The sequence below is a fragment of the Melanotaenia boesemani genome, chromosome 11 (genome assembly GCF_017639745.1).
Source record: "Melanotaenia boesemani isolate fMelBoe1 chromosome 11, fMelBoe1.pri, whole genome shotgun sequence".
Classification (NCBI taxonomy): domain Eukaryota; kingdom Metazoa; phylum Chordata; class Actinopteri; order Atheriniformes; family Melanotaeniidae; genus Melanotaenia; species Melanotaenia boesemani.
The window spans coordinates 10,189,999-10,217,413 of record NC_055692.1 but is presented as its reverse complement, the minus strand read 5'-3'; the positions used below and the strand labels follow the sequence as shown (position 1 = coordinate 10,217,413).

The following is a 27,415-nucleotide window of genomic DNA, read 5'->3' as shown; positions in this document are numbered from 1 at the left end:
GCTTATGTTTAGGTGATTGCTTGACAATAATACCACAACGAGCAAGAGATGCTTCCAAGTTGTTGGTCCAGCACAGCATCTTTATATATTTACATCTTTATACACAGTGCCTTATACTATATTAAATCTCTGACAGCATTTTCCTACTTTGTGACTTGAAATCAAATGACAGAATTTTAACATCTGACCAATATAACATGCATCCAAGCCCATGAGTTCCCCTGGTACCAGTATCACAGCCTGGATGTTATAACCTTCTTCCTGTTCATCGTTCTGTTGCTCAAATTCACCCTCAAGACCTGCAGTTTCTGCTTCGTGGCAGCAAAATGACAAAGAGAAAGGCAGAGTAATAAAACTGAGCTGTTAGTGGGCAGCTTGGTTGTGAATACACTGTAATGTAATGGGAGATTAGAGCTGGTCACAAACTTAAAATTTATTTTCATGATTGTGGTCATTTATTTTTTTGTCCATGCAATTACCTCAACTCCTGACAGCTGTGCTCATTTGCATATCTACACCTGAGGCCAATTTGTCATTAAATTGTAATTTATTGGCTGTTGTAAGTTAAAAAAAATATATACACACTTTATTTTATGCCTTTACTTGGAAACTGCTCATATCAACTGATCCGTGTAGGATCAGATATTCAGACATACAAACGTAGACTCCAAATCAAAATTTTACAAACAGAAAACATAGTATCAACACAAATTCTGTGATGTAATTAACAAAAGAAAAAGTGCAAATGGAGGTGATGAAACTTCACACCAGTAGAGCATTTAAATATGAGCAACATATTTTTCTTTCATATACAGTAAGCTTGGGACTTTTTTTCCCCTCCTCCCATCACTTCTTCAGTTTCCCATCTTCTTTGAGTTTCCACAGCATCAGCTCCATGCAAGCAGCTGCATCTTCTGCAGTATCATGGCCACAAACTGGGAGAAATAATATTGATTTAAGACATGCAAACAGTGTTTCAGTCAACATCTTCAGCATTGCATTTTTTTATTTTTAAAATACACCCCATTTTATGGTATGATTAAGATTTGTGTGGTCAACTGGATTTTTACTGAAAACAGGCTGGTAGCCTGCAAATGTTGCACTTTACAACAGCGGCGTCCAGCTCCGGTTCTCTAAGGCCACAATCCTGCAGGTTTTCAATGCATCCCTGCTCCAACACACCTGACTCAAATTAATGAGTCATTGTGCAGAACTTCACAGGCTGTTGGGTCCATTTAAATTGAGTTGGGTGGTTGGAGCAGGGACACACTGAAAAGATTCATGACAGTGGCCCTTGAGGACCGACCTTGGACACCCCTGCTTTACAAGAACAAATTTAAGTGAACACTTGTACCGGTGGCAACCCACCACTTTCTTGGATGATCCTCCTGAGGTAGTCAGCTGTGAGGCTGTTGAGGCTCAGCTTGTGTGGCGGGCCCAGGCGATGGGGGAACACCACTGATGTATCCACCACCATTCCATGAAGCAACTACATTAAACAGGAAGATAACTGGAGCTATTTTTACAGCTTTGAACTGTGTGAGAATTATTCACTGTATGGGTGTGAAATTCTGGTTCCATCTTCAGGTTTAAACCAGTTGGTGCAACATAGTAATTTATAACTCAATCACTTGCATTGGGATAAAACAAAAAATTAATAAAAACATTACTCTCACTCACACACACACACACACACACACACACACACTGCAGTCTTCCAAATCACTGCAGTGCATTCAGTTGGACACTTTAGTCTTCAGGACCCACTGCTCCCATGTTTTAGAGGCAACACTAACACATCCAAATTAAAGAAATGGCTTAACAGGCTTGCCAAGAACTTGAAGTACATTAAGTGCAGGAAGTACAGGAACATCTAAAAACATGCAGGGCAGTGAGTCCTGAGAACCTAGATTGAGAAACACTGCTTTAGTCCAGGGATGTCAGGCCGCTATCCTGCAGGTTTTTGTTTCTCTGCTCCAACACACCAGATTCAAATCAAATGGCTCAAGCAGCTTCTTGTCAACTTATTCACAGTGACCCATTCATTTCAGTCAGGTATGTTCAAGCAGGTAAACAAAATCCTACAGGATAGCAGTCCTCAAGGACTGGAGTTTGCCACCCATGTTTTAGTCAAGGGTTTCAAAATCCTGGTCCTCGGGACCCACTGCTCTGCATACTTTACAGGTAACTATCCTTTAAACCTGAATGAAATTAATAACTCGTTAACAGGCTTGCAAGGAACTTGAGGTTCATTAATCTGAATCACGTGTTCGAGTAGGAACACATCTAAAACATGCAGTAGGTCTTGAGGACCTGAAAAACACTGCTTTAGTCCATCCACAGAGATGTATTATTTTTGCATCACCAGAGACCAGAAAAATAACTTTTACGATGTCATGATTATTATGGCCTTATTCAACATCAGGTCATTTTCTATACGTACTTTACCAATTTGAGTTTAAAAACAGACCGAACCCTTGAAATTTAATTTAGTTCAATAACTGAAAAATGCCGATTACATTCATCCTATGCATTTTTAAAATCGATCCCATACTATAATAGTGACAGACGTTCAAGTCCATTATGATGTTTACTGTATTTTGTAGTTGATCTTTTCATTAGATTACTGGAGTCAATGCTCCAATTAAAAATAAAGAAATAAATGAATAAAATACAGATTACCATTAAACAGCCATGTAGCAGGTATCTGGACAAATTGCACAGTAATCTATATATCTATATCTATACACACAAGATGTTCAAATAATGACAAAACATGAATCTCAGTTAAATAATACAAGAAAGCAATTACTAGGAAATAGGTGTAGAGTGGGCAAGAAATTTTCTTAATGTTAGTAATGTGTAACTGTACTTCATTTCATGTGGATGAAATCCATTTTCAATAATCAAGGACTTTAAAACCACCTGCTGTGAAATGTATGAAAAGAAAAAGTCAATGAAATTGAGAAGCTTAAAGTGGTCACCTTCAGTAAACAGAGATCTGTTTCCAGGCCATGTCCGATAAGAATAGTGTCAGCGCTGATGAAGCTCAGCAAGTTTTCTTGAACCTCTTTGAGGGAAGTATGGTTATCCTTCACATCCTCTTCACTGATGCCTGAAAACCTACAAAAATGTAACAAAGGCCATTAACACAGGGAAATGCTGCCTTGTTAAAGATCTAAAAAACAGCCAAAGACAGAATTATGTAACCTGGTGTTATAGTCGATAACCTCATTATCAGGTTTGACAAAGGTATCATAGATGACTTGAACATTAGAGTTGACTACCGTCACTCTGGAAACCTCCAGACCATGTATGGTATAACACTATGAAGAGAAACACAAACACACACCACTGCATACTTAACATCAACCCTCAAAAAATAAAAAACAACCACAGGAAAATAAACAAAAAGTGATTTTACTGACCAATGACTTAATTTGATGACTGTTTATACTTAGCAAAAAAGTTATACAGTAAAAGTAAAAAAAAAAAAAAAATTAATACTCTTCTGGAAAATATCTAATTCCATTAATTTTCAATGCAACATTTTCTTCTAAAAATGTATTTTTTACCACTGTGATATTGTGACAATATGTGTACAACTGAAGAAAACTATTTAAGCTTGTTAAAAATGACAGATTTCACCATTTCACAAGCCAGGGAGTAAACACCAGGGCAGCTTTTGTCTGATGGATGTCTGGAGGCAGTAGACACAAACCCATCCAGGTTGAGAGAATCATGGACATGCAACTGCCCAACATGAGAAAAACATTTAAAACAAAACTGATCCATGTACAAGAGGTTAAAGAATTTCTCTATCTCGCAATTACATCTTTTACCTTAAAGACCTGACATCCAGGTGCTCCCATAACTCCCTGACAGCAGCTGTAGCGGGTCTCCAATCCACCTGGTACTGCAGGTTTCAAGACATTTCCAATGTTTAACTAACTGGTTTATAAAAACACACTTCTACATATATCATTGTTAAACTCCAACCATTATTATGGTGTTCCTAACAAAGTAATCTGTAACCAGTTATATCTCTAATGATGATATTGCTGCTTTGAGCTGCCAGAGTTAAATAAAAAGATAAGCAAAGCTAAATATTTTTAAGACCAGAAACAATTACTCAGAGGGGCACATGATATAAATGATCCATTAGCTGCTAACCTCTCTTCTCAACTCCTTTTCCATAATGGTAGTTGCACTCCTCCTTCCGGATGTGTTTGCCTGTTTGGCTTACAGAATATGTAGCTCCACATCGACAGCAGATCCTTTTAAGAGCTTTTACCAACACAGAAAAAGGTCATCACAAAAGCAAACAGAGCAGTCTGATGTGCCCTCTAGTGAACAAATATGAGAACAGCGAATGATGCTTTTACTTACACTCTGTGTTCACTTTCTTATCATTGAAAAGAACAGCAGAGCCACGTTTTTCTGGGTGCGGGACAGGAAAGTTGTTCTCAATCATTTTTTCATCAGACAAAACATAATCCTGCAAAATTTCATACAATGTCATCTCATCTGTTGAGGAAAGAAAAAGAAAACTGAGAGCCTGCCAAAAGTTTTAGAGTCAATGAAGAACATACCCTATGTAAACAACTACTCACCATTTCCTTTCATTTTTAGGGGATTGAGAGGTATGCTGCCCTTTGATTTCTGGCTATTGCCTTGTTTTTCATCTGCTACGGGGGGGGGGAAAAAGTACAAACAGATCAGATACAATTAATAACCGTATTGAATCAGGATGCATAACTCATGAACAGCATGGGTTCTGTCTTTTTAGCGTCCCATCTGAAGGATTCTCACTCTTTGCTGCAGCAGCACTTTGGTTCTTCAGTTTCTTGAGTGCATTCACTGCAACACTCAGATATTTGAGTTTGTTTATACTGCGGTTGTACACAGTCTTCTCTTCAGCGAGGGCCTATAAAAAAATAAATGAATAAATATATATACACACACACACACACACACATATAAAATAAAAAAAAAAAAAAACATCCAGTCTGTGCTCACCTTCTCAAAGGCCTCATTAACATTAGCTGTTGTTTTGAGGAACTCCTCTGTGAACATGTTGACGTAACGTTGGCGGACATCATGAGGAACTTTGTCTTTTGCAGCTTCACACTGCTGCCTCAGTTTACGTTTAGCAGGAACAGGCTGGAAGACATTGCTATTAATATTTAAGGGGTTAAACATATCCACCTTATATCAGTTACACTATTCGTGTCCTCTACCTTAGCAGCTGCCTGGACAGCAGCTTGTGGAGCTGCGGAAGCTGCTTTCGAATGTAATGATGTGGATGCAAAACCAGAGTTCAGTGCAGGTCTACGCACCGGAGGGGCAATAAGTACAGGCGCTGTTAAGCGGTATCTGGGCAAAGGGGTAATTGTAAGTGGGTGGTAAGCTTGCTTGAGTGTAACGCCGTTTGGATGCACTTGACCCACTGGAGTTAGGACCGAAGTAACAGGGGTGGAAGTGGATGCAGCAGATGGAGGGAATCCACTCTGTGGGAGGATCAAGTGCAAGTTGTTGCCCACTTCAATTACTGCAGTTCCCAAAGGTATGTAGTTCAAATAAGCTGCAGAAGTAAAACAGTTACAATAAACTCACTCAAAGCAACTAGAATATATTGTTAGAAACTGTTTTACTTAGTGTTAGGTTGAAAATAGAGGAAAAATAGATCAGCCAAGGTAGATTGGATTCGTTGTGATAATAACAGCTGTTTTTAATGCTTTTTCATTTACAGAACAATTTCAGTGATGTTTACTGACCAATTTTATCCAGCCAACACCCTCTACTGCCATTAGATTCTTACCATTTTGCACCGGAGGAGGCTGCAGGTTTCCATGGGTTTGAGTCAAAGGAAGTGCACTCTGTGCTTCTGGCTTCCTCTGACTAGTGGATGAAACAAAAGCCTGACTAGCCTTAACCGAAGCAGTCAGCGTGGAGGCTTTCTGCTGTACCTGCTGGATCTTAGAAGTGATAGTGGGATTGGAGACAAATTTTGAAGCTGCTGGCTCTTGGAGTGGGACCAAAATTTGTGGCTGAGGTCTTCTTTTAGCCAATGACTGCAAAATTGAAAAAACAAGTGCTTAAAAATATACAGCAGTGGTGCCATTACAACAGGAGAATAAATTAAGTAATGGCAATGAAGCATTTACCTCGATATGTTGGGCTTCATGGGCCATTCTTTTCTTCCCTGGCAAAGGTTGAAGCTTTACATCTCCCTCTGGCTTCTCAACATCCATATTAGCTCCAACCTAAAATAGTAAAACAGTATAGTAAGTAAACTTTAAGCTACTAAAGAATGTGTCTACAGCACACTTACAGTCTCATCAGGATGTTCCTGGTTTTTCTTATCCTCCTGGTTTGCCTCCATAAAGATCCTGTAGCATTCTTCCATTGGGTCACTGTCTGACAGCTCCAAATCTGAATAGTTAAGTCCTTTCTCCTCATCTTCAGAGCTGGAGTTGATTATTATAACAGGTTCATTCTCATAAATGAACAGCTGCTCACTGGATTCAGCTCGGTTACTCATAAGGGGGTGAACAGATGAAACACCAGTTGAAAACTGGCTTTTGCCTGAAGGTGGCTCTGCTCGCACCTGGCATGTCACAGGTGAAACATGGTTTATGTTCCCCTGCTTCTGTAATAACCCTTCTGGCACTTTCTGGTTGTTTTGTTCATGGGATTCCACACTTTGCACAGGGGACTTGTGGCTATGAACCCTGTTCTGAGCTGGCTGCTCTGTCAGGATTTGTTTAATGTGTTGCATGGGTGGTGAATTAGCAGGTGGAACTTTATAAGAAAATGGATTTACTTTCTCAAGAGTACAGGACAGCTCACTCTGAGGGTAGCTCCATTCATTTAAGGCAACTACACTCCCGTCAACTGGTGCTTTTTTATATTCTTTGCCATAACCAAATGTAGGTGGAGAATTGTTATCTCCACAATTATAAACCTCATTAGTATCGTATCTCAATTCTGATGAAGAGGTCACATCGAGCACGTCAGCAGCTTTAAGTTTCTTTGAAGTACAATCTAGTAAATCAGGAACAGTTTTGCCTTTCCTCACTTCTTCCATATTCTGAGATGATTTTCCTACTAAAGAAACAATAGGTCTTTGAACATCACTGCTTATTTCCACTGGTGACAAAGGATCATCAATTATTAGGATGCTATCTTCATTAGAGTCATCAAGTAGCTCTGGAGATGGAGATCTGGAAATCGGGACCTGATAAGGGGCTGGCGCTATTTCATTAGAAGGTCTGCAATCTGCAGGTCTTGATATTTCCAGACTCTGTTGGTTTTTTACCTTCTGCTCCTTATTTGATGACCTGTAAGATCGCAAGGCAGCAGAAAAGTTGGACAGAGGGTCATACTCTAAATCAGTCCTTGGTTTTGTGTTGTCAACCACATACTTCCTTGTTCGTACTTGGGTTGTATGGTCAGTGAATGAAGGCAATCCATAAGAAACACTGGTATCATGCTTTGAGATGGGTGCATCGTTTTTGTTGTCTGCCTGTATAGTCTGGTAGCAGGACAGCCGGCGTTGCTCCTGTTCAACCTGGTGCCTTACGGTTTCAATCTCCTTGTTAATTCGCTCCAGGTCATGTAGGTAATTGCCCGTGGTCCCATCATTCACAGGTTCTCCACAGGCAGCATATGGACTGTCATACTGGGTCCCTGTTTAGAATTAAAATAAGACAGCATTGTTGACTAGAATAATTCAAATTACTTTAAAATATAAGTAAAAATATTTTTAAACTAATTATATTGAATTACAGGATATGTGTTACCCAGTTATTTTCTACAATTTTAATGCTTTTAATTAAATTTAAATGTTTAAAAACTGTACACCTTTTTGCAACCCGTCTTGCTGAAAACTAAAAAGATTTTGAGTTTCTCCCCCACCCTCACCTTTGAGGGGGAAAAAAACTACTCAACTTAGATCATTTTAAAATGGAAAATTAAAATGGAGCGTTACCGGGTTACACGTGCACGTTGTCCTAATTTGCAGTTGGGTTATTATTTTATTTATTTTTATTCCTGTAGTTTTAGAAAGCCCCAATAACGGCAGACGCTTTTAAAAAGACATCCTACCAGTTGTAACAATTATGTACTTTTCGTTATTATTTATCTCACTGAATATATTTAGGTGCAAATAAATAAATAAACAAAAAAACAAAAAAAAAAAGTCATTTTCAAAGAAAGTGCGATATTTAAATTTCTTGTAGATTTGAAACTTCATTTCGGTCTAAACTAAATGTTTTCGTCAATTAGGCAACTTGTCGTTTGTTTCTAAAACTGAACATAATATTAAAACATCTATACATTTCAAATTTAACAACTAAACCTATCAGAGACTTCTGATGTGATGGGGTTAGAGCACCCGTTAGCTAGAGTGCCTCACTCTACCGTTAGCATGCCTCTGACGGACTAGCATACCTGTTAAGTCCACAATTGAAGATTTACTCAAACCACCACACGTATCCCACGATTTTGTAGCATGTTTGTATATGCAATGGGGTCGCTCACAAAGTCCAAGTTGCTCGAAGGGACAGTTTATATCAGCAAAAATCCCAGATGAAGGAAACATCAGGAAAGACGTAACTTTTAAGAGCTCAGCAGATTCGATTAATTAAAAGTTGACTGCTGCCAGGTGACGATGACTTCGAATAACGTCAACCCCACTTATATAGACTCTGCCAAGGTCGCAAAACAACTAAAAGCTTCGAAATAACGCTGTATAGTAATATGTGTTTTAAGAGCATTAAAATTGATTTAGTTTAGCTTAATTGTAATTTAATAAATTAATAGGAGTGCGGTTTAAGGGCTTTTATTTATTTGTTTGTTTATTTTTTAACTGGAAAATCCCGACAATGGTCAGCGTGAAAGGGAGAAACTCTTCCAGACCGGTAGATGGCAGTGTTGCGTTAAAATTTGCCAGGACTTCCTGTGAGTGAACGAAATAATAAAAGTCACAACTTCAGTTGCGTTTTGTAGGGTAATGATAACACTTGCAAAGCTTATGATTTCAAATGGATAGCAGCGAGGATGATATGAAAGAAGATGAAACCGAGTGGAAGAGCACTTTCGTGGATTCAGCGGCTGTCAGCTCCGCTGCGTCTGTTCCTGGTAAATTGTAAAATGAAAAGCTAAGCATGGAAACTGTCACAAAACACTTGATTTTGGCTGTCACGTGGCTTTTTCATTTTTGTTATTATTATTATTATTATTTTTAATGTGCCGCTATTTAATTTATTGTGTCTGAACTGTGCATTTCAGGACCTAACACCAACATAACACCAGGACCTGCAGACAGAGTCATTCTGCATTTTGACCTGGACTGCTACTATGCTCAGGTCGAAATGATCAGAAACCCAGCACTGAAAGATGTCCCTTTAGGTAAACTTATAAAAGATCAGGACACGTTAAACACATTGCATTTCTATAAAATTCCATTATGTTTCATTTATTTATTTATTTGTATCATCAGGTATTCAGCAGAAATACATAATCGTCACATGTAACTATGTGGCAAGGGAGCGAGGTGTCACCAAGCTGATGTCTGTTACTGATGCTAAGGAGAAATGTCCTGAGCTTGTGCTGGTTAAAGGAGAAGACCTGACACACTACAGAGAAATGTCCTACAAAGTCACAGGTTGGCAAGAGAAGCATTTCTCAAGTATTTATAAAACATTCATCTTACAATCTACTACAAAAGCTGATATTAGTGCATCTATTCGCTGTTAGATTGGGATTCTTCTGATTTTCTATTCGCAGCAAAGCTTAAAGAACCCAAATTTAACAATAGAATTTAAACCTTTTATGTCAGCATTATAAAAATAAGCATGTCCAGTTACAGTTACTTAAATACTTATCAATGCAAAAACAAGATATTTTTTCTGCCATGACCACCCCACTCTTGCTGTTACAATTAATGCTGCTGTTCTTCTTAAGTTATGTACATATTATAACACACAAATAAGTATTTTCTCCAGCTATCACGACACACTTTATTTTTGTGTTTGACTTGCCTTATTTTTTTTCCACCCTCCAGAGCTGCTGATGTCTCACTGTCGACTGGTAGAAAGACTTGGATTTGATGAAAACTTCATGGATGTCACAGAGATGGTTGAACACAGGCTTGCTCAGACAAATGAATCTGACAGCATTTCATTTAAAGGACATGTCTACAATGACTTTAGTAAGTTAGATTTGTGCCTCTGGCGTGTAGTTGCACATCTGGCTCATGGAAACTGAAAAACAACTTGTAAAGTGTCCAAGACGCTAAAATTAGCAAGATTTTGCATGGTACTTTCAGTTTCCAACTTAAAGCTAATTTTGTGAACCTTTTGCAGAGGTTTTCAAACCCACGTTTTTTTATTTCTTATTTTTTCTTGTGCAGGTGCAGATGTTGTTAAAGCGAGCGATCATGTGAGGTTGGCTGTAGGTTCACACATTGCAGCAGAGTTGAGAGAAGCTATTCACAGCAAACTGGGCCTGACTGGATGTGCTGGCATTGCCACAAACAAACTGCTGGCCAAACTGGTTTCAGGCACCTTTAAACCCAATCAGCAAACCATTCTGCTACCAGAGAACATTAGTGACATCATGGGCTCTCTAAGTGGTCTACGAAAAGTACCAGGTATACACACTAAACATGATAGTAGGTCTCATGCAGATATGTTAGAGATATGTGCTGTTATGTTTGTAATATTTTAAATTAAGTCTGAACAAAAATGGAACGATTTGTGTACACAGTAGTGCAGTATAATTAGTTCTTGGTGTTTTTGGTCCATCTTAGTTATTTTAAATAATCTCTTTGTATTACTGTGATCTGTTCTCAGGGGTAGGCTATCAAACTGCAAAGAGACTTCAAACTCTGGGATTAGTCAGTCTGAAGGATCTACAGCTTTACCCTCTGAATGACTTGGTAAGAGAGTTTGGAAGTGCCAGTGCTCAGCGTTTGAAGAACCTGGTTCTTGGCATTGATGACTCACCTGTCACCCCCACTGGGGCCCCTCAGGTAAATATGGGCTCGGTAAGACTCTTACAATTGCAACCATATGCTCATACTAAAGGAACATTGTGGTGACAGAAAGTATCACAGTCAATAAGCTCTATATGTACATTAATTTTGTAAATTAAAATTACAGGTAAGGGTGATATAACTTTAGATGTTTACAATGTTCAAAGTATTTTCCTATTAATCATTTTTAGATGGCCTGAAAGCTCAAACATATTTGTAATGATCGGGTGCAGCTCTGCAGACTCATGAAGAAGGCTGGTAATTTTGTCATTGCCATTTCTTAGGAGGAAATTCAACCAATATCAGAAATGAATCTCTTAACATTTACCCTCATATTTGGTGACTTGGTGATATTTAGTATGACCTGAATTTAAAATGCAGTCTACTGTATACACCTGTATACACCAGAAAAAAAGTCGGAATCTGTTCTAGCTTACGTAGTAGTATTAAAATGGTTTACATCTTTTTAATTCTGAAACTCTGTGCTTTCAATTCGTAAATGTGACAATGCCATTCAAAATATGTCAGTAATAATCTGCCTGAAGGCATTGGAAGGATGTATTTTGGTTCTTTCAGAGCTCCTTATAAGTGGAGTAAATTATTCTCATAAGCTCATTTGGTTTTTGTTAAGTTTAGGATTAATACTTAAATTATTTAGCAGCAAATTTGCTTTGAACATTTAAAGTGGAAGTGGAAAACTGGAAGAAGTATCTATTCAAATGACAGAGACAATAGGTCCTAATTGCATTGCAATAAAGTATTAAAGACTCAGGCTTTAATTGTTCTTTGTTCATTGTTTCCAAAGATCTCCTTTGATTGTCATGTTGTTTTATTATTATATTTATTTACTGCATTAGTATCCTTATTGTCTTTTAGTCTCTCAGTAATGAAGACTCCTTCAAAAAAATGTCTTCTACCACAGAAGTTTTGGAAAAGATTCATGAGCTCTTGGGCAGTCTAGTGGAAAGGTTAGAGCCATTTCAGCATCTCAGATCCATCATCTCTAAGTTACAATTTCTGATTCTAAAACACTTTGTAAACTAGGATGCACAAGGATGGCAGGCAGCCACAGACCTTCAGGCTCACAGTTCGTAAATATTCAGCAACCAACAAGTGGTTCAATCGGGAAAGCCGGCAGTCCCCGATCCCGAGCCACATCGGACAGAAGATCACCTCTGGTACGCTCCAGGAAGCACTTTGTCAGAGTTTCCACTTGCTGTAAAGATATAAAGCAAACGTCTTTAATGTTGCAAATCTCCGTCATCCATGTGGTGGTATATTTTGAGATCTGGATCTGCTGTATTTAGATAAACCCCTCTGTTTATTATTAAAATGATTTCATCTCTTTGATTTTTGTCTTTCTGTGTCAGTAAATGTGTTTCTGTTTGATGTTACGATCATTTATCATCACATCCTACAGTACAAAAATGCCATCAAGTCGTATTTTTCTGTTTTGTTTTCTGCAGGCAGCATGGACGATGCTGTGGTCCAACTGGTCCCACTGGCCATGAAGCTTTTTCACAAAATGGTGAACAGTAGTGTTCCCTTCCACCTCACTCTCATTAATGTCTGCTTTAGTAATCTGCAGACCAGAGGAGCTGCCGTCGGCGGGAAGGGCTCCATAACATCCTTCTTCACACAGAATTCATCTCCCAGAAAAATGCAAAGCCAGGTAAACCAGTGAAGTAAGATCGATGGAGGCTGCAGGTTGGGTTAGAAAAAGAGTTTGTGTTTTAAGTCTTTATAGAAGTAAAGTGTTGATTATTTCAGAATTGTATTATTCTTTTTTAAATATAAATAAATACTTAAGATATGAAGCTGTAACTTTTGCCAGCTTCCCACATTATTTATTGATTGATTGATTGATTGATTGATTGATTAATTGATTGAGGTGGCTTTTCCCATGAATGAGAAAGCAGCTGACTAATATTTAAAAAGGTGAATAAGCAAAATATATTTTTAAATTTTGGCTTGAAAACTGGCAAAATGTGTTTTGTTGTCTGATGGCTAATCCTTGTATTAATAGATCGGTTCCCCATTTTTTATTTATTTGTTTTTTTGCTTGTTTGTTTGATTTTTTTTGTTATTTTATTTTTTTTTTTTTGTTTTGTTTTTGTCCAGTTTAACTAAGCACCAGCTGGAACTTGAATTGTGTATGTTTATGTTTATATTTATATCTATGTATCTTCATCCAGTCATCTTTTTGCCACTTATCAGATTAGAGGATATCATCAGAAATAACTGATGTATTTTTGGGAACAGCTAAGCAAAATTATTCCAGACCATACTAGTTTCATGATGACATAGGTTTTGTGTTTCATTAGTTAGTAGTAATTAAAAGTCTTTCAGGCCTTAATATTTAACTTGGCTCACAGTAACCTTGTTCTAAGTTCTCAATATGCTTAGGAGATCTTTGACACTGAGCTGCTACGTGAGAAAAATGTTTCTTCTTAGAAAGAGAGGGGTGTGCTAATTCTCAGAATTTCCTTCTACAGGATGAGTCATTTCAGAATCCCAAGAGTCCCTCCCTGGATCATGAAGGCAGCACATGTAACATAATTACTCAACACAAAACACAAGTCACCACAAACAGCTCTTCTAGCTCCAAGGCAGCATTACATGGATTCAAATGGAAACAAAGTTCTGTTGTTGCTGTAGAAGAGAATCCAAAAGCATCCTGCAGCACATCGGGATGCTTCTCCGATGAAACAAATATGACTGTAACACATCGATTGCCACCAAATGTTGACCCTGAGGTGTTTAATCTCCTTCCTGAGGATATCCAGAAGGAGCTGCTGTCTCCTGCCTACCTAAACTCCTTGTCTGACAGGTCTGCCAGTCTGTTAGATGCTAATGAACCCCTCGTTTCAGAAATCAAGTCTTCACAGCCATTTACAGACTCCCAAGATATTCAAGAAAAAGAGTCTGCAAAAATATTGGATGCATCCGACAGAGCGACCACAGTGAATCACCAGTGGCCTGTGAGCATAAGTGGAGTTCACGGAGAAGATGTAGTGGAGAACGAGAAAATGTCATTCCCCCAGTCTTCTGACTGCAAGTTTCCAGGAAATGTGGACCCTGAGGTGTTTTCTGAGCTTCCGCCGGATGTTCAGAGGGAGCTGATGTCCGAATGGAAGCAGCAGAAGCCGGTTCTGAAGACTCCTTCGTCCAGAAAACCAGGGAGAAGTTTTTTGACCAAAGACAGAAAGGCTGCAGGTAAAGGCAGCCAGACAAATAACTTGTTCAAGTATTTCAAACCCAGTTAGAGAATGATATTGACCTGATGGCTGTGATTAAGATGACCTAATCATTTATTTTTTCTAAGAGAGAAGTTATTATATTTTACTGCTGAGCTCTTCTAATGTAATGAGAACAAAAAATAAACATTTAACTGCGCTGCTTAGCAGTCAAGTTCTCTTCAAGTTAGCAAATATAAAGATTTTTTAAGATTGTAAAAGTTGTTGATTTAAAAAAAAGTAACAGACTTCCTGACTCTTGTATGTTCTTAGATTTATTCACAAAACACAAAATACACAAAAATACAAAGTTGACCTGAAAGTGCTTGTTTTATTCATTTCTTTCTAACTTAAGCACAGGGGTTAAGATTAAAGTCTTGAGCTTCAAGTTCATTGTTTTCTTATTGTTAAAACACCGTTTAGAAAAGCAGGATTATGCGGCTGAGCCTTGAGAAGTGGGGCCCATTCCTTGCTTGAATGTTTTCCACTGATTTCCACAGAGGCACACATTATTTGTCGAAACAATCCAGTGTTCACAGAGGCTTTTTTTCCACCCCCTTCATGAGAAACAGCAAAAAAAAACTAAGTCTATAAGCACAGCCCCTCTTAAAATGCCTGAAACTCCTCCCTGGATCACATGTGGGTTGGGGGGAAAGGTTCAGGGTATGCAATGTGCCATCGCTTCATGATAGTGCTTGTTTTATTTAATAAGGACTGGAGCAACATCTGAATGGACGTTACTTCCTGCAGATAGACAGGTAAGATTTGTCTTTGTTGTGAAGTTTGTGGAGATTTTCTTAAAAGAAAAAAAGGGGGAAAGGGTTGTGTGTTGATCTTTAAATATGCTTTGTCATTTTACACAGAGACTGCTGCAGGTTAGCCGGTTAATTTCTCATCTCACTCCACTGATTTCAAAGAATACTATTAATCATGCAAATGGAACATGACTGTGTGTTGTCACTGCTCAGTGCACTCTTGTAAATTAAAGTTATGATACCAAGAAAGCTTTTTTTTTTCAATTATCCTTAGTAATTAGTGTGTTTTTCAACACAACCGTCTTATATAACTAATTCTGATATTCCATGTTGTCTCCATTGGCCTGCCTGGCCCTGCTGTCATCTGGCATTGCCAGACCTCATAGCCATGACCTCAGTAGCATCATAGCATAGCCTTTTTAAGTCAATGAAAGGACTCCTGTCTACCAAACAGGCCATGCTTTTTTTGCCAAGTAAGTTCAGAAAACTCTGGAGAGGCATTTGACTGCTCATGTGGAAGCCAGCTCCAGTCATGTGCTAGTCCTTCTCTGATCAGCACCTAATGACCGGGGAGTTATGACTCCCCGTTAAGCCTGTGTGATGGTCTTGCAGCCTCAGACTGAAAACATCAGCTTAGGGGGAAAAATGTCACCTTTTTCTTTTAGTTAACTCACCCTGTAAGAATTCACTTAGTTAAACCCAGATGCTTCTAAACCCTCATGGTCTGGTACATGATATATGAAAACCAGCAAAGCATTGTACTGTGAGTTCAACTCTGTAGCAGGTTCAGCACAGCTGCACAATGGTCGACTGGGACTATGACTATCTGATCAAACTGCTGGCACTGGGAGACTCAGGGGTGGGAAAGACCACCTTTCTGTACAGGTACACGGACAACAAGTTCAACCGCAAGTTCACAACCACAGTGGGCATAGACTTCCGGGAAAAGAGAGTGGTGAGTGATGTGCTGCATATGTTGCTTAAAAAGCTGTTTTCTATCTTCTTTATTTCACCTGCACAAACAAATGGCTCCATATGATGTTGATAATAATGAATGAAATATAAACGATGTGGCAACATCATAAGTTATTTTATTTCAGTTTATTGTGTAGAATCAGTCATGGGTCTTTTTATTGTAATGGTCAGAAACTCTCCCCCTTCTATTTCCAAAAACAGACGTAACATGCTGTGGCTGATGTCATTACTAATATTTTTTAATATTTTCTACTAAGAGTGATATTGTGAACTCTTTTGGTGTGTAGTGGTATATTGTGGAGCTCTATTACAGATCAAGTGAAACAAATAAACACACACAAAAAAAGAAGAGGAAATTACAGGAGAGAAGAGAGGAGGCAAATAAATCCTGACACTTTCTCTGAGTAGCTCTGAGAGCCAATGTCCTAGTTAGATTAAACTGTCATAAGATACTCTCGCTCTTCTAAATAAATTACATAAAAATACTAAATTTGGCAGTAAAAACATTCTTATGTTTTAAAATGTTGTCTTTACAGTTAAGTGTGTACCTAGTGATCTTGCAAAGTGAAAAATGTCAAATCTACATAAACTGAAAAGAGTAAGAGACAAAATGTTCACATATTTATTTCATTTAAGGATATTAGCAGTTCAAATACATGCTGAAAGTGTTGAGATAAAGTACACCTGTTGGAGGCCTCTGTGTTAATAACATTTTACCACTACTGATGAAAATTCATTCTTATCTTTTTGGATTCATTATTTGGCTTTTTGCTTTGGCTCAGGTATACTTGGGAACGGGTGCCGACGGGACGACCGAGAGAAACTTCAGAGTCCATCTTCAGCTCTGGGACACAGCAGGTCAAGAGAGGTATGAGTCTAACCTTATATGAGTTTTATATTTTAACAGTTAAGCCATATTTTAAGATGTAGAAATAAAACATTAAAACTTCCAAAAAGATCAAAATTTAGTCTTTTACATTGTTCATCTTTATAAATGGGGTAACGTTTGGAGTCCAGCAAAGTCCCTGGGGTTCATCCTCTGGGTGTTGCGAATGTCTGTACCGATAATTTAATTCCACACAACATTTGCGAAGACCAAGTGAACCATCTTTAAAATCTGCCTGTTTTCAGGTTCCGCAGCCTCACTACAGCTTTCTTCCGTGATGCCATGGGATTCTTGCTAATGTTCGACTTGACCAATCAGCAAAGTTTCCTTAACGTCAGGAACTGGATGAGTATGTGTCATCTTGTTTTCTTCCTAATTCAGAGTTTCAGGTCAACGTGTGGATGCTTTTGGTTTGAATGAAGTCCTCTGTGTGGATTCAGGTCAGCTACAGGCCAACGCGTACTGTGACTGCCCAGATGTGGTGTTGGTGGGCACCAAGGCAGACCTGAAAGACACGAGGAATGTCCACACCAGACAGGCCCGAGATCTGGCAGACAGATATGGGTGAGACATTACATGCATTTGTTTTAACTGTAGAGAAAGGATGGGATTTTTAACTTATTTTAATACTTTAAAGTAGAAACTTTTTGTAAAAGATGATTAAAGTTTCATTTAATATCCTCGAGGTATATTAAAACAAATCATTAAAGAGCCTGAGTTACCCAAAATTTGTCAGTGCTAAAAATTTATAAACAGCAATATTGTGACTGGACTTCCTGTTTGTTTTGATCCTATATGTTTTTAAAAGTTAAGCCACTTCAGTTTTTCTGATTTTAATAGTTATTTCATAAAGATCCTTTTACATGTGTACACATTTGTGTCCATCTCCACCGAGTTATTTGGATTTGTAGTAAATGTTTTTACACTGAAATTTTATTTTACATTCAGAAGAAACATTATACTGAAACTGTTATTTGCTTCCTTGTTGCTATTATGGCCAGGCTGCCACTGTAAGAGAGGTTGGTAACCTTTAATGGGACTTAACCGATTCAGTAAAGATTAAATTAAAGATTTTCTAACCCCTACAAACAAGTTTAAAGCCAGAACTGTTGTTTGTTGACTCCCATGTGTTTTAACAGACCATGGGTAAATGGTTAATCTTAGACCTATTTAAGAGAGTTTTAAGGGAGTTGGAAATTTATAGATGTTGTTTTATCTTTTATACAGATGTTAAAAATATTTTCTTTTCCCTTCGAGAACTGAATTGGATCTACCACATTTCACCACAAGATGGTGCTGGTGAGCTGCTGACGTTGTTGCAGGGATGATCCTAGAGATTAAAATGGTTTATAATCAGAAATAGTTTTACCTCCTCAAGTCCTTAAAATGGATTTAAATGGTGCAATGCACAAGAATTTTAAAGACATAAAAAATTCTTTTAAGACACACACAAAGATACTACAGTTTTATTTTAGTACTCTCAAACTGATTTAGCTACGCCAAACAGGTACAGACATTGATCTGTATCCTTATTAATGTCAGCTCATCATATAATAATTTATGTTAGGATTGCTTATGTTTCTGTTTTGTAATTTAATTGTCAAAAGCAAAATATATATTCCTCAGCATCCCCTACTTTGAGACAAGCGCAATGACGGGCGTCGACGTGGACCAGGCAGTGACCACGCTGATGAACCTGGTGATGAAGAGGATGGAACAGAGCACATATGGGGCACAGAGCTCTGAACCCAACGGCAGCCACACTGCCAGCCATGAGGTGGAGGAGGCCCCTGTCAGGAGGAGGTGCGCCTGCTGATGTTTCTACCACTGAACATGTGGAAGGAGCACATTTTTAAATTTGTATAAAATAGGTGAACTTATAGTCATTGAAAAGCGAAGAAACATTTGGTTCATTTTAAAACAGTAACAGCTTCTACTGAAGAAAAGACTAAACTGTCCATTTGTATGTTTTTTTATGTATATATTAATGGAAATCATCTAGAATTACAAGGTAAATCATTATTTCCTCATACTGTCTGTTCTATTCTTTATGTGACCGACACAAGTACAAAGGAAGTCATTTTCAGTTTCTTTATTGAAAAACTTTGTTGGATTTAGTCATTTGCCAGAAAGTTGAAGACAAACTGGAAGCAGACCATTTAACAGGGAATTGCTGTAGGATAACAATGTCAAAGATAACTTTTCTCTATGAAATGTTGTTGGGGACTTCAGAAAAAAACTGAAACATCTTGCAACTAAAGTAATTGGACTTGGAACGAAGATTAAAATTGTAATTGGTAGATAATTACACGAAATGCAGACAAGGAACATTTTCAGTAGGAAAAATAATACTACACATATTGATGTTGTTCACTTCAGTCTATACACCTAAAAACCACCAACCAGAAACCAGAATTCTGGGTGTATTGATGGACTCAGACCTTAACTTTAAGAAACACATTAGGGGAATTACAAAGTCAGCCAACTATCACCTTAAGAATATATCAAGGGTAAAAGATCTGACGTCTCAGCAGGACCTGGAAAAACTAGTCTATGCTTTCATCTTTAGTTGGCTTGATTACTGTAACAGTGTTTTTACAGGTTCTACCTAAAAATCAATTAGACACCTGCAGCTGATTCAGAACTCTGCTGCTCGAGTCCTCACTAAGACTAAGAAAGTGGACCACATCAGTCCAGCTCTGAGGTCTTTACACTGGCTGCCTGTTCGTCAGAGAATAGACTTTAAAGTTCTGCTGCTGGTCTATAAAGCTCTGAATGGTTTACGAACAAAATACATCAGTGACCTCTTGACCCAGGTTGAACCTACCAGAAGCCTCATGTCATCTGGATCTGGTCTCTTATCAGTTCCCAGAGTCAGAACCAGACATGGAGAAGCTGCATTCAGCTTCTATGCTCCACATGTCTGGAACAAACTCCCAGAAAGCCTCAGATCAGCTGAAACACTCCGTTTATTTAAATCAAGGTTAAAGACCCACCTGTTCTCTGCTGCATTTCACTAGTTTTTATTTAGAAGTCCAAATCTGCATCTGGTTCTTTTTTAAGCTTGAACTTTTAAGCTTGATAATGTTTTAATACTGTTTTTATTCTTTTTCCCTTTTCTTTTGTTTTCAATGTTGAATTTTGCCTCTTGTATTCTGTAAAGTACTTTTAATCACTGTCGTTGAAGTGTGCTGTACAAATAAAGCTGCCTTGCCTAAAAAAATGACTGAACGTGTTCAAGTAAATGAAATATGTCACTTTCATCTAATGGAACCATGTTAACAAGGATAAAATGTATGCTTATCCAAGTATAATATTTTGTGGTTGTTCTTATTTTTTCGTAGGACAGTCAAAACTGGACTTTGTTCTAATAGAATTCAACTACTGTCTTCAAATGGGTTGATAAAAAAAGTTGTTTTAATGGAAAAACAGAGGCATATATAGAAGGATTATGCAGGCACATTATTTATTACTCACATTTATCCCAGAGTATAACCAAAACAACATTTAAGACAGTTTCTTATGGGTTATTTCCTTTGTTTTAACAAACAAAAAAGTCCCTTCTATGATTTATGACTTTTATATAACATGTACAAAAGCAGCCAAGCTTTTTTATGCATAGTACAAAGTTGCCCTGCAGATAAACACGAGTGTTTGACTTTAAAAGGTTGTTGAAACAAACTTTGTATAAATAAAGACATATATTTTAGATGAGTAATTTTACTGTCTGGTCATTTTATGTACAAAAAGCCATACTGTTCTTATCAGGAAAACTGAACATAATGTCTACATACTGAATCTGAATAAGAACATCTGTGGAAAAGAAAAGGTCTGCTATTGATGTCAGAGCCAGTGGATATTTTAAACAACTGATTTCAAAGGAAGAGTCATGAATTTAATCACATTTATTAGATAGAAGCCACAAAATAGTGATATTAACTACCTTAACTTCATTTAGTCAAAGTGGGCGGAGAAAAATAACTTGTGTGAGAGAGGATGGCAAAAAGGCAACTACATCCAGTCCAAATGGGAACAAATACATATGGTAAGTGCAAACCTCAACCATTCAGGCTATGACCTCAGTTTAAGCCAATTTGTAAAGAGCACATGTTGCAGTCATGAGGAGGTCATGTGATCGGTTGTCCCTGTTCGGTCCAGTCGTCCTCCATCCAACTGATCCAACTGGTTTTCTTTGTGTGGTAAGATAGGGTGGACTGTTTAAGAACCTATTATTATATAACCTTTTAAATGATGAAGCCTTTTTTAATACAAAGTTGTTTGAATCATGTAGATTACAGCAGTAAAGATGTTTTTAGCCTTGAACTGTCTCACTGAAGAAATGAACCACATTGACTGATGGATGGTGGGTTTTGACATGATCCAGCACGGGGGACATATGTGTCCATATGGCAAATGGACTTTTATATTTTGATGTTGAGATATTCGAGAAGCACAGATGTTTGTCTCTTTCACCCACATGAAGGACTCCTGTATGCAGAGTTGCCTGCTGCTGAGAGGATGCAAAATCAACAGCCTGAATCTCTGCTGACAGTTTGCAACATAATTTTCAGAAAAATCAACGTGAATCAAACACTCATGAGATTTCATGTTTTTTTTAAGCACACGGAAGTGATTACATTGTGTTTTAATGCTGAATTGATGCCTTGTGAAAACTCATTTGATTCTGGAACATATCATTTAAATCCTCTAGATAACTCCATCTCCTTTTCACAGTCATTCAAGCTGGCTGCGATTCATTGTCACTTTTTTCTAATTTTCTTTGGTTTTCTTCTTCCTTTCTTCCAGTTCAGTTGTCCACTGAATAAATCTGACTGGAGTCTCAACATCATAGTCATGGTTGAGCTGATATAAATTGCTTTTGCATTTTGCACATTTGTTGTACATGAATTCATTGCTTGCAGGGTCAGAGCATATCAGCTGGCGATAACTTCCAAATCAGTAGTTTCAAGAAGTTGAAGTTTATGAAGCTTCTATGTAAGAAAGATAAGTTTTAATGCACCTTACAGAGACAAGTTTCTCTGTCAGAAATGGATTGGTGGACAACCCAAAAAGGACGCATGCAGCACAAAAGTGTGTATGACAGCTGACTTGATGGATTTTCAAGAAGAAATTTTCAACGTAGACTTTTTAAGGTATCATTCAGAAACCCTTTTTCTGAAGCATTTTTACTTTCCCCCATGTTATGGTTTGTTTTTTTTCCTGCAGTCAAGCGGCTAACATCATCTCTTAGGAAAAATTCCTGAACCTTCTTTTGGAGATTCCTTTGAATTAAACGGCATTTTCTCCTCTGACAAAACAGTCCATTTCGGTTTGTCTTACCAGATCGCTGGTAAGATGGTTCAGGGTCTGGTTCAGGACTTGATAGTGGTGTCTTAAAAGGCCTCTTTCCTCTTATTCTGCACCTATGCTAAGCGTCTCTCCATTATCTCCTGTTGGCCTGCATTTTTCCTTTTGTGCCATCTCTCCCTGTCTTTTTTTAAATTTTCTGTTCTTCTTACAAAGTCGGCATCTCGCCGTGCCCTGGGTTGTTGCTGCCTTTCTGCTGCTGACAGCTTCATCTGACCTACATCTGACATTTACTTGTTGCTTTATTTTAATTCAACAAACAGCCTTATCTTTCTTGAATTTACAATGTAAAATACTACATTTTCCACACACTGCTTTACAAGATGGCTTTGTTTTCTACTATCAAATTTTCTTTTTGTAATTTAGCAAACATCAGCTCCTAGGTTACTAGGTTATACACAGACAAGCTGGTACTAAAGCGCCCTCTGCTGGATCATAAGGCACACTATGTCTAACTGTACAATAAAGTTGTGGTTTTTGATTTCTTTGGTCTGCTGTTGTACATCCTTGTTATAGTTGACAGACATTGTCTGAGACACTGTCTTGAATATCAGTGTTTATTGAGGTTACTTGTCATTTGTAATATGTAACATAGATTTATGATAAATTTAGATGATACATCGGTATGCCTTATATCAGTCAGGATATTAATCATGTTTTATTAGATTTAAATTGAATAATTGATTAGAAAATCATTCAATTTCATACAAGACTCACATCAAATTTAACCAGCTATCTAACTGCTAATTATTTTGCATTTTGGAGTAACTGTTTTTTCTTTAGGTCTCTTTTAATTATTTGCTGATTGTTTCATGAACTGCTACTTAATCAAAGATTAATAATGATGTCTTTCATGAAAATAATGTCATCAAGGAAAATCTATAACATGTAAATAAGTGCATCAACGTGACCACAAACACATTTCTGATTCAGTCTGCTTCCCTTTCTTGTCTCAGTAAGTAAAGTTTTCATTCGAGTTACAGGATTTTTTTTCACAGTGTATCAGCTGAGTTCATCCCACTGTGATGTGGTTTGAGACACTTTACATCTTCATAGTTCTACTATAATATTGATAGCAATCAAACACTTTGGCTCACAAAGAACAAAAGAAAATATAACATTTTTCCAAACCTGTAATGGACTATAGTTGGGATTGTTCTGATGTTAATTAGAATAATATTAGACACAGTGAAACATGGAGGTGTAGCAGTACCAGTTTATTATTTCTTTCTTTTTGGAAACAGTTTAGATACTTAGGATGAGCTGAGGGTAGTCTGAAGTTTTATTAAAGTTTGTTAACAATATTCAGTCAACCATATTCTATGATGGATTTCAACAATCATCATATAATTTCTCAAGAATCACTTTGTCAAACTTAAACTGAAAGAAATAAATTCTCATCATTTTTCTCTGTTTATGCGTCTGATAATAAAAACGGGTCATTTTCTGTTCTAAATGTGAATTTTGATATTTGTGGTGCTGCATCGTACTCTCATATCATTTTCATATTTTTATCAGCAGATTTGGGTAAAATTATGAACTGAGGAGAGAAAATATTTATTGCCTAAAGTAACTGGTTTGTTAATTAAGCATATGTTTATAGTGAGGCAAGGCAAGGCAGAGTTTATTTGTAAAATATGTTTCATATACAAAACAACATATACACAGCAACAAACATTTATGGACAAATAAAGACACCATGCATCTACTTTAGTTTACAGATCTCAGCAGTGTCTCCATAAGAGAAGTAGAGACGTACTCCAGCGTAGAGAGGCTGAGTGAATGTGGTCTGAACTCTGTGGAGGAGAGTCATGGTCTCAGACACTTCATAGAAAGACAGAATACCTGCACTGTGATCCAGGTACACTCCCACTTTGGAGAACTGAGAACCTGAGATGGAAGTTTGGATGTTATTGTGCCAAAATTGATTATTGTTTGGGTTGCATAATAAAGTCCAGGATTTATTATCACGTCCAAAACCATCCCCAGCTCTGCTGACATCTCTGTATGCAACTGCTACATAGCCTCTCGTTCCTCCCCACTCCACCTCCCAGTAACAACGTCCAGACAGACTCTCCTTACTCAGAATCTGAAAATTTGCAGAAAATCTCTCTGCACTATGATAGGACTGTTTTAGAGACACCAATTTTATTTTTCTGTTTCCCTCAGATAATAACAGCTGTTTGTGTGCTGTGTTTGGATCCAGTGTGATTTCACATACATATTTTAAGAAGTCAGCTCTGGTCTTTGGCTCAGGTTGTGACAGTAAAACATCCACTTCAGTCACAGTGAGTGAGATGTTTGTCCATCTGTCTGTCAGAAAGTCCTGTAGTTTATCTCTGGTCTCTGATACAGCTGCTGCCACATCTTCAAAGTACCTCAGAGGACGAATGATGAAGCTCAACGAGTGAGCAGACTCACTGAGAGCTGGCAGTGAAGAGTAATTGAATAGAAACTGGTTGTGATCCTCTGTGTGTGAGAGCTGCTCCAGCTCGACGTCTTTCCTCTTCAGCTCAGTGATCTCCTGCTCCAGCTTCTCCTGGAGCTCTTTGACTCGACTCACTTCACTTTCCTGCTGTGATCGAATCTGCTGCTTTACATCTGAGCGTCTTTTCTGGATGAGACGGATCAGCTCGGTAAAGATCCTCTCACTGTCCTCCACTGTTTTATCAGCAGAGCCATTGATGGCCTCCACCTCCTGTTGCAGCAGCTTCACATCTTTCTCTCGGTCCTGGATTCTCTGCTGGATTTCTTGTCGAGTCACCTGGAGCTTCTTCTGCCTCTCAGTCCTTTCTGCTGTAGCTGAGACTATGTCGTGGCCTTTATGTTCATCCACCGTGCAGACATAGCAGATGCTCTGCTGATCAGTGCGGCAGAACATCTTCATCACCTCATCATGATGAGAGCAAATGTGTTCACGCAGCTTCTTGGAGGGCTCCAGCAGCTGATGCTTCTTTAACTGAGCAACATCATAATGAGGCTGGATGTGTGTCTCACAGTAAGACACCAAACACACCAAACAGGACTTCATGGCTTTCAATTTCCTTCCAGTGCAGATATCACAGGCCACATCTTCTGGTCCAGCATAGCAGCGATCAGCAGGAGCAGCTTGGAGTCCACTTTTCTTCATCACTTCCACTAAAGCTGCTAACATGGTGTTTTTAACCAGGACAGGCCTCGGTGTGAAAGTCTGCCTGCACTGAGGGCAGCTGATGATCTTCTTCTCCTCTTCATCCCAGAAGCTTTCAATACACTTCATGCAGTAGCTGTGTCCACAAGGAATCGCCACCGGATCTTTCAGTAGATCCAGACAGATCGAACAAGAGAACGTTTCTCTATCCAGCTGAATTCCTTTCTGCGCCATTTTACTTCTCAGAGGCAGTGAGGGTGTAACTTTCACTTTCTTAAAACTGAAACTAGTCTGAGCTCTGATCAACATATAATGTGTGTGTGCAATGAATGAGGTCAGAGTGCTCTTTTATTTCATTGTGTCAGTTTAGACCAATCATCCAACTGCAAGTCTGATGGGGAGGGAACAAGCAAATGAACAAACATAGCTGCTGTGTTTGAGGTCAGGAAGAAGAGGGAGGAGAAATTGGACAAGTTCATTTCAGGAAGAGGAGCTGTTAGTATGTTTAACCCTTTTTATAACAGAGCTCATATTACAGATCATACGTGAACTGTTACTTCATCAACGATTAATAATTTCATGGAAATAATATCATCAAGGAAAATCTATAACATTTAAATAAGTGCATCAACATGACCACAGATGTAACAACACATTTCTGATTCAGTCTGCTTCCCTTTCTTTTCTCAGTAAGTAAAGTTTTCATTCGAGTTACAGGATTTTTTTCAGTGTATCAGCTGAGTTCATCCCACTGTGATGTGGTTTAAGACACTTTACCTCGTCATAGTTCTACTATAATAATATTAGCAATCAAACACTATGGCTCACAAAGAACAAAAGAAAATATAATATTTTTCCAAACCTGTAATGGACTATAGTTGGGATTGTTTTGATGTTAATTAGAATAATATTAGACACAGTGAAACATGGAGGTGTAGCAGTACCAGTTTATTATTTCTTTCTTTTTGGAAACAGTTTAGATACTTAGGGTGAGCTGAGGGTAGTCTGAAGTTTTAAGAATCAATCAGGAATCAAGAATCTTTATTGTCATTGTGCAAGGCACAACAACATTTTGTTTCAGAAGTTCTCGGCTTAAAAGGCACATTGTAATACACAAAGATAAAAAGTATGGAAAGGCAAAAGGCAATATATCTTTATATATATATATATATATATATATATATATAAAGAGTAAAAGGAATAAAATGGAATAACAGTGCAAATCAAACAAGTATGTAAAGTGTTTAAAGTGACTGGCATGGAAGTGATCCACATATTGCAGCATATTGCCCCAAAGTGCAGTCTGAGTGTGTCTGCCTGTCTGCAGGGGTTTAGTGTTCAGTCTATGGATGAGGGGTGGGGGGTGGGGGGAGAATGGGTGATGGATTTCGCAGCTCTGGGGAAGAAGCTGTGTTTCAGTCTGTTGGTGTGGGCTTTGATGTTTCTGTGTCTCTTTCCAGAGGGAAGAGGTACAAACAGTTCGTGTCCTGGGTGGGTGGGGTCTGCAGCTATACGACTGGCCCTTCACTGGACCCGGCTGTCGTATATTGAGTCCAGGAGTGGGAGAGGACTCCCTACAATCCCCTGTGCTGTTTCACCACCCGGGCCAAGACCTTCCTGTCTTGTGCAGTGCAGCTCCCGTACCACACTGTTGCACTCAGACAGAGAATGCTCTCTATGGTGGCTCTGTAGGAGTTTATCAAAAGCTGAAAGGAGAGTCCAGTCCTTTTGAGCTTCCTGAGGAAGAAGAGTCTTTGTTTGGCCCCCTTCACCAGGTGCGATGTGTGTGCAGACCAAGTAAGGTCAGCTGTAATGTGGATGCTCAGGAACTTGATGTTGTCCACCCGCTCCACCTCCTCCCCATGGATGAGGACAGGGGTGTGCTCCATCTTCCTGGATCTCCTAAAGTCCACAATGACCTCCTTGGTCTTGCTGGTGTTCAGAACAAGGTTGTTGTCTGAACACCATCCTGTCAGGTGCTGGATCTCCTCTCTGTAGAGGGTCTCATTGTTTGTTTCTAAAGGG

General features: G+C 38.3%; 4 protein-coding genes across 7 annotated transcripts; 2 read left to right on the top strand and 2 right to left on the bottom strand.

Annotated features, from left to right (window-relative positions):
- Positions 1 to 69: 69 nt before the first annotated feature.
- zgc:152968 (uncharacterized protein LOC564848 homolog) lies at positions 70 to 8,690 on the bottom strand. Of its 2 annotated transcripts, XM_041998451.1 has the most exons (18): positions 8,455 to 8,690; positions 7,496 to 7,692; positions 7,428 to 7,453; positions 6,335 to 7,343; positions 6,168 to 6,266; positions 5,822 to 6,074; positions 5,241 to 5,584; positions 5,020 to 5,163; positions 4,813 to 4,927; positions 4,614 to 4,688; positions 4,390 to 4,527; positions 4,174 to 4,287; positions 3,843 to 3,916; positions 3,649 to 3,753; positions 3,211 to 3,326; positions 2,985 to 3,123; positions 1,369 to 1,489; positions 70 to 935 (listed from the first exon to the last, which is right to left on the bottom strand). In XM_041998451.1, exons 1-18 carry the CDS (start codon positions 8,603 to 8,605, stop codon positions 847 to 849), a joined length of 3,309 nt encoding a protein of 1,102 aa, XP_041854385.1. In that variant the 5' UTR covers positions 8,606 to 8,690; the 3' UTR covers positions 70 to 846. The 2 variants fall into 2 exon arrangements, with proteins under 2 accessions (XP_041854385.1, XP_041854384.1); XM_041998450.1 differs by having other exon boundaries at positions 6,335 to 7,453.
- A 256-nt stretch (positions 8,691 to 8,946) lies between these two features.
- poli (polymerase (DNA directed) iota) lies at positions 8,947 to 14,911 on the top strand. The gene is made up of 10 exons (XM_041998456.1): positions 8,947 to 9,144; positions 9,295 to 9,414; positions 9,506 to 9,670; positions 10,070 to 10,216; positions 10,418 to 10,657; positions 10,860 to 11,038; positions 11,918 to 12,009; positions 12,086 to 12,219; positions 12,508 to 12,713; positions 13,537 to 14,911. Exons 1-10 carry the CDS (start codon positions 9,048 to 9,050, stop codon positions 14,305 to 14,307), a joined length of 2,151 nt encoding a protein of 716 aa, XP_041854390.1. The 5' UTR covers positions 8,947 to 9,047; the 3' UTR covers positions 14,308 to 14,911.
- A 46-nt stretch (positions 14,912 to 14,957) lies between these two features.
- Positions 14,958 to 19,364, top strand: LOC121648403 (ras-related protein Rab-27B-like). Of its 3 annotated transcripts, none has more exons than XM_041998478.1 (6): positions 14,958 to 15,035; positions 15,814 to 15,987; positions 16,790 to 16,875; positions 17,139 to 17,242; positions 17,334 to 17,457; positions 18,520 to 19,364. In XM_041998478.1, exons 2-6 carry the CDS (start codon positions 15,835 to 15,837, stop codon positions 18,707 to 18,709), a joined length of 657 nt encoding a protein of 218 aa, XP_041854412.1. In that variant the 5' UTR covers positions 14,958 to 15,035; positions 15,814 to 15,834; the 3' UTR covers positions 18,710 to 19,364. The 3 variants fall into 3 exon arrangements, with proteins under 3 accessions (XP_041854412.1, XP_041854413.1, XP_041854411.1); XM_041998479.1 differs by having other exon boundaries at positions 14,973 to 15,035; positions 15,817 to 15,987; XM_041998477.1 differs by lacking the exon at positions 14,958 to 15,035 and having other exon boundaries at positions 15,057 to 15,987.
- A 3,694-nt stretch (positions 19,365 to 23,058) lies between these two features.
- On the bottom strand, positions 23,059 to 25,695 carry LOC121648395 (tripartite motif-containing protein 16-like). Its single transcript, XM_041998458.1, has one exon. The coding sequence runs from the start codon at positions 25,622 to 25,624 to the stop codon at positions 23,966 to 23,968; it is 1,659 nt and encodes a 552-aa protein (XP_041854392.1). The 5' UTR covers positions 25,625 to 25,695; the 3' UTR covers positions 23,059 to 23,965.
- Positions 25,696 to 27,415: the final 1,720 nt, after the last annotated feature.

Bases quoted from the DNA above. Each gene is read 5' to 3' on its own strand.
- zgc:152968 (XM_041998450.1), bottom strand. From the start codon at position 8,605: ATGTTTCCTTCATCTGGGATTTTTGCTGATATAAACTGTCCCTTCGAG. The intron at 6,075-6,167 runs GTAAATGCTTCA...TCAATTTTGCAG, and splicing joins ATGAAGCCCAACATATCGAG to TCATTGGCTAAAAGAAGACC. The intron at 1,490-2,984 runs GTGACCACTTTA...TGTTTAATGTAG, and splicing joins CAGATCTCTGTTTACTGAAG to TTGCTTCATGGAATGGTGGT.
- poli (XM_041998456.1), top strand. From the start codon at position 9,048: ATGGATAGCAGCGAGGATGATATGAAAGAAGATGAAACCGAGTGGAAG. The intron at 10,217-10,417 runs GTAAGTTAGATT...TTTCTTGTGCAG, and splicing joins ACATGTCTACAATGACTTTA to GTGCAGATGTTGTTAAAGCG. The intron at 10,658-10,859 runs GTATACACACTA...ATCTGTTCTCAG, and splicing joins TGGTCTACGAAAAGTACCAG to GGGTAGGCTATCAAACTGCA.
- LOC121648403 (XM_041998478.1), top strand. From the start codon at position 15,835: ATGGTCGACTGGGACTATGACTATCTGATCAAACTGCTGGCACTGGGA. The intron at 17,243-17,333 runs GTATGTGTCATC...GTGTGGATTCAG, and splicing joins TAACGTCAGGAACTGGATGA to GTCAGCTACAGGCCAACGCG. The intron at 17,458-18,519 runs GTGAGACATTAC...TATATTCCTCAG, and splicing joins GATCTGGCAGACAGATATGG to CATCCCCTACTTTGAGACAA.
- LOC121648395 (XM_041998458.1), bottom strand. From the start codon at position 25,624: ATGGCGCAGAAAGGAATTCAGCTGGATAGAGAAACGTTCTCTTGTTCG.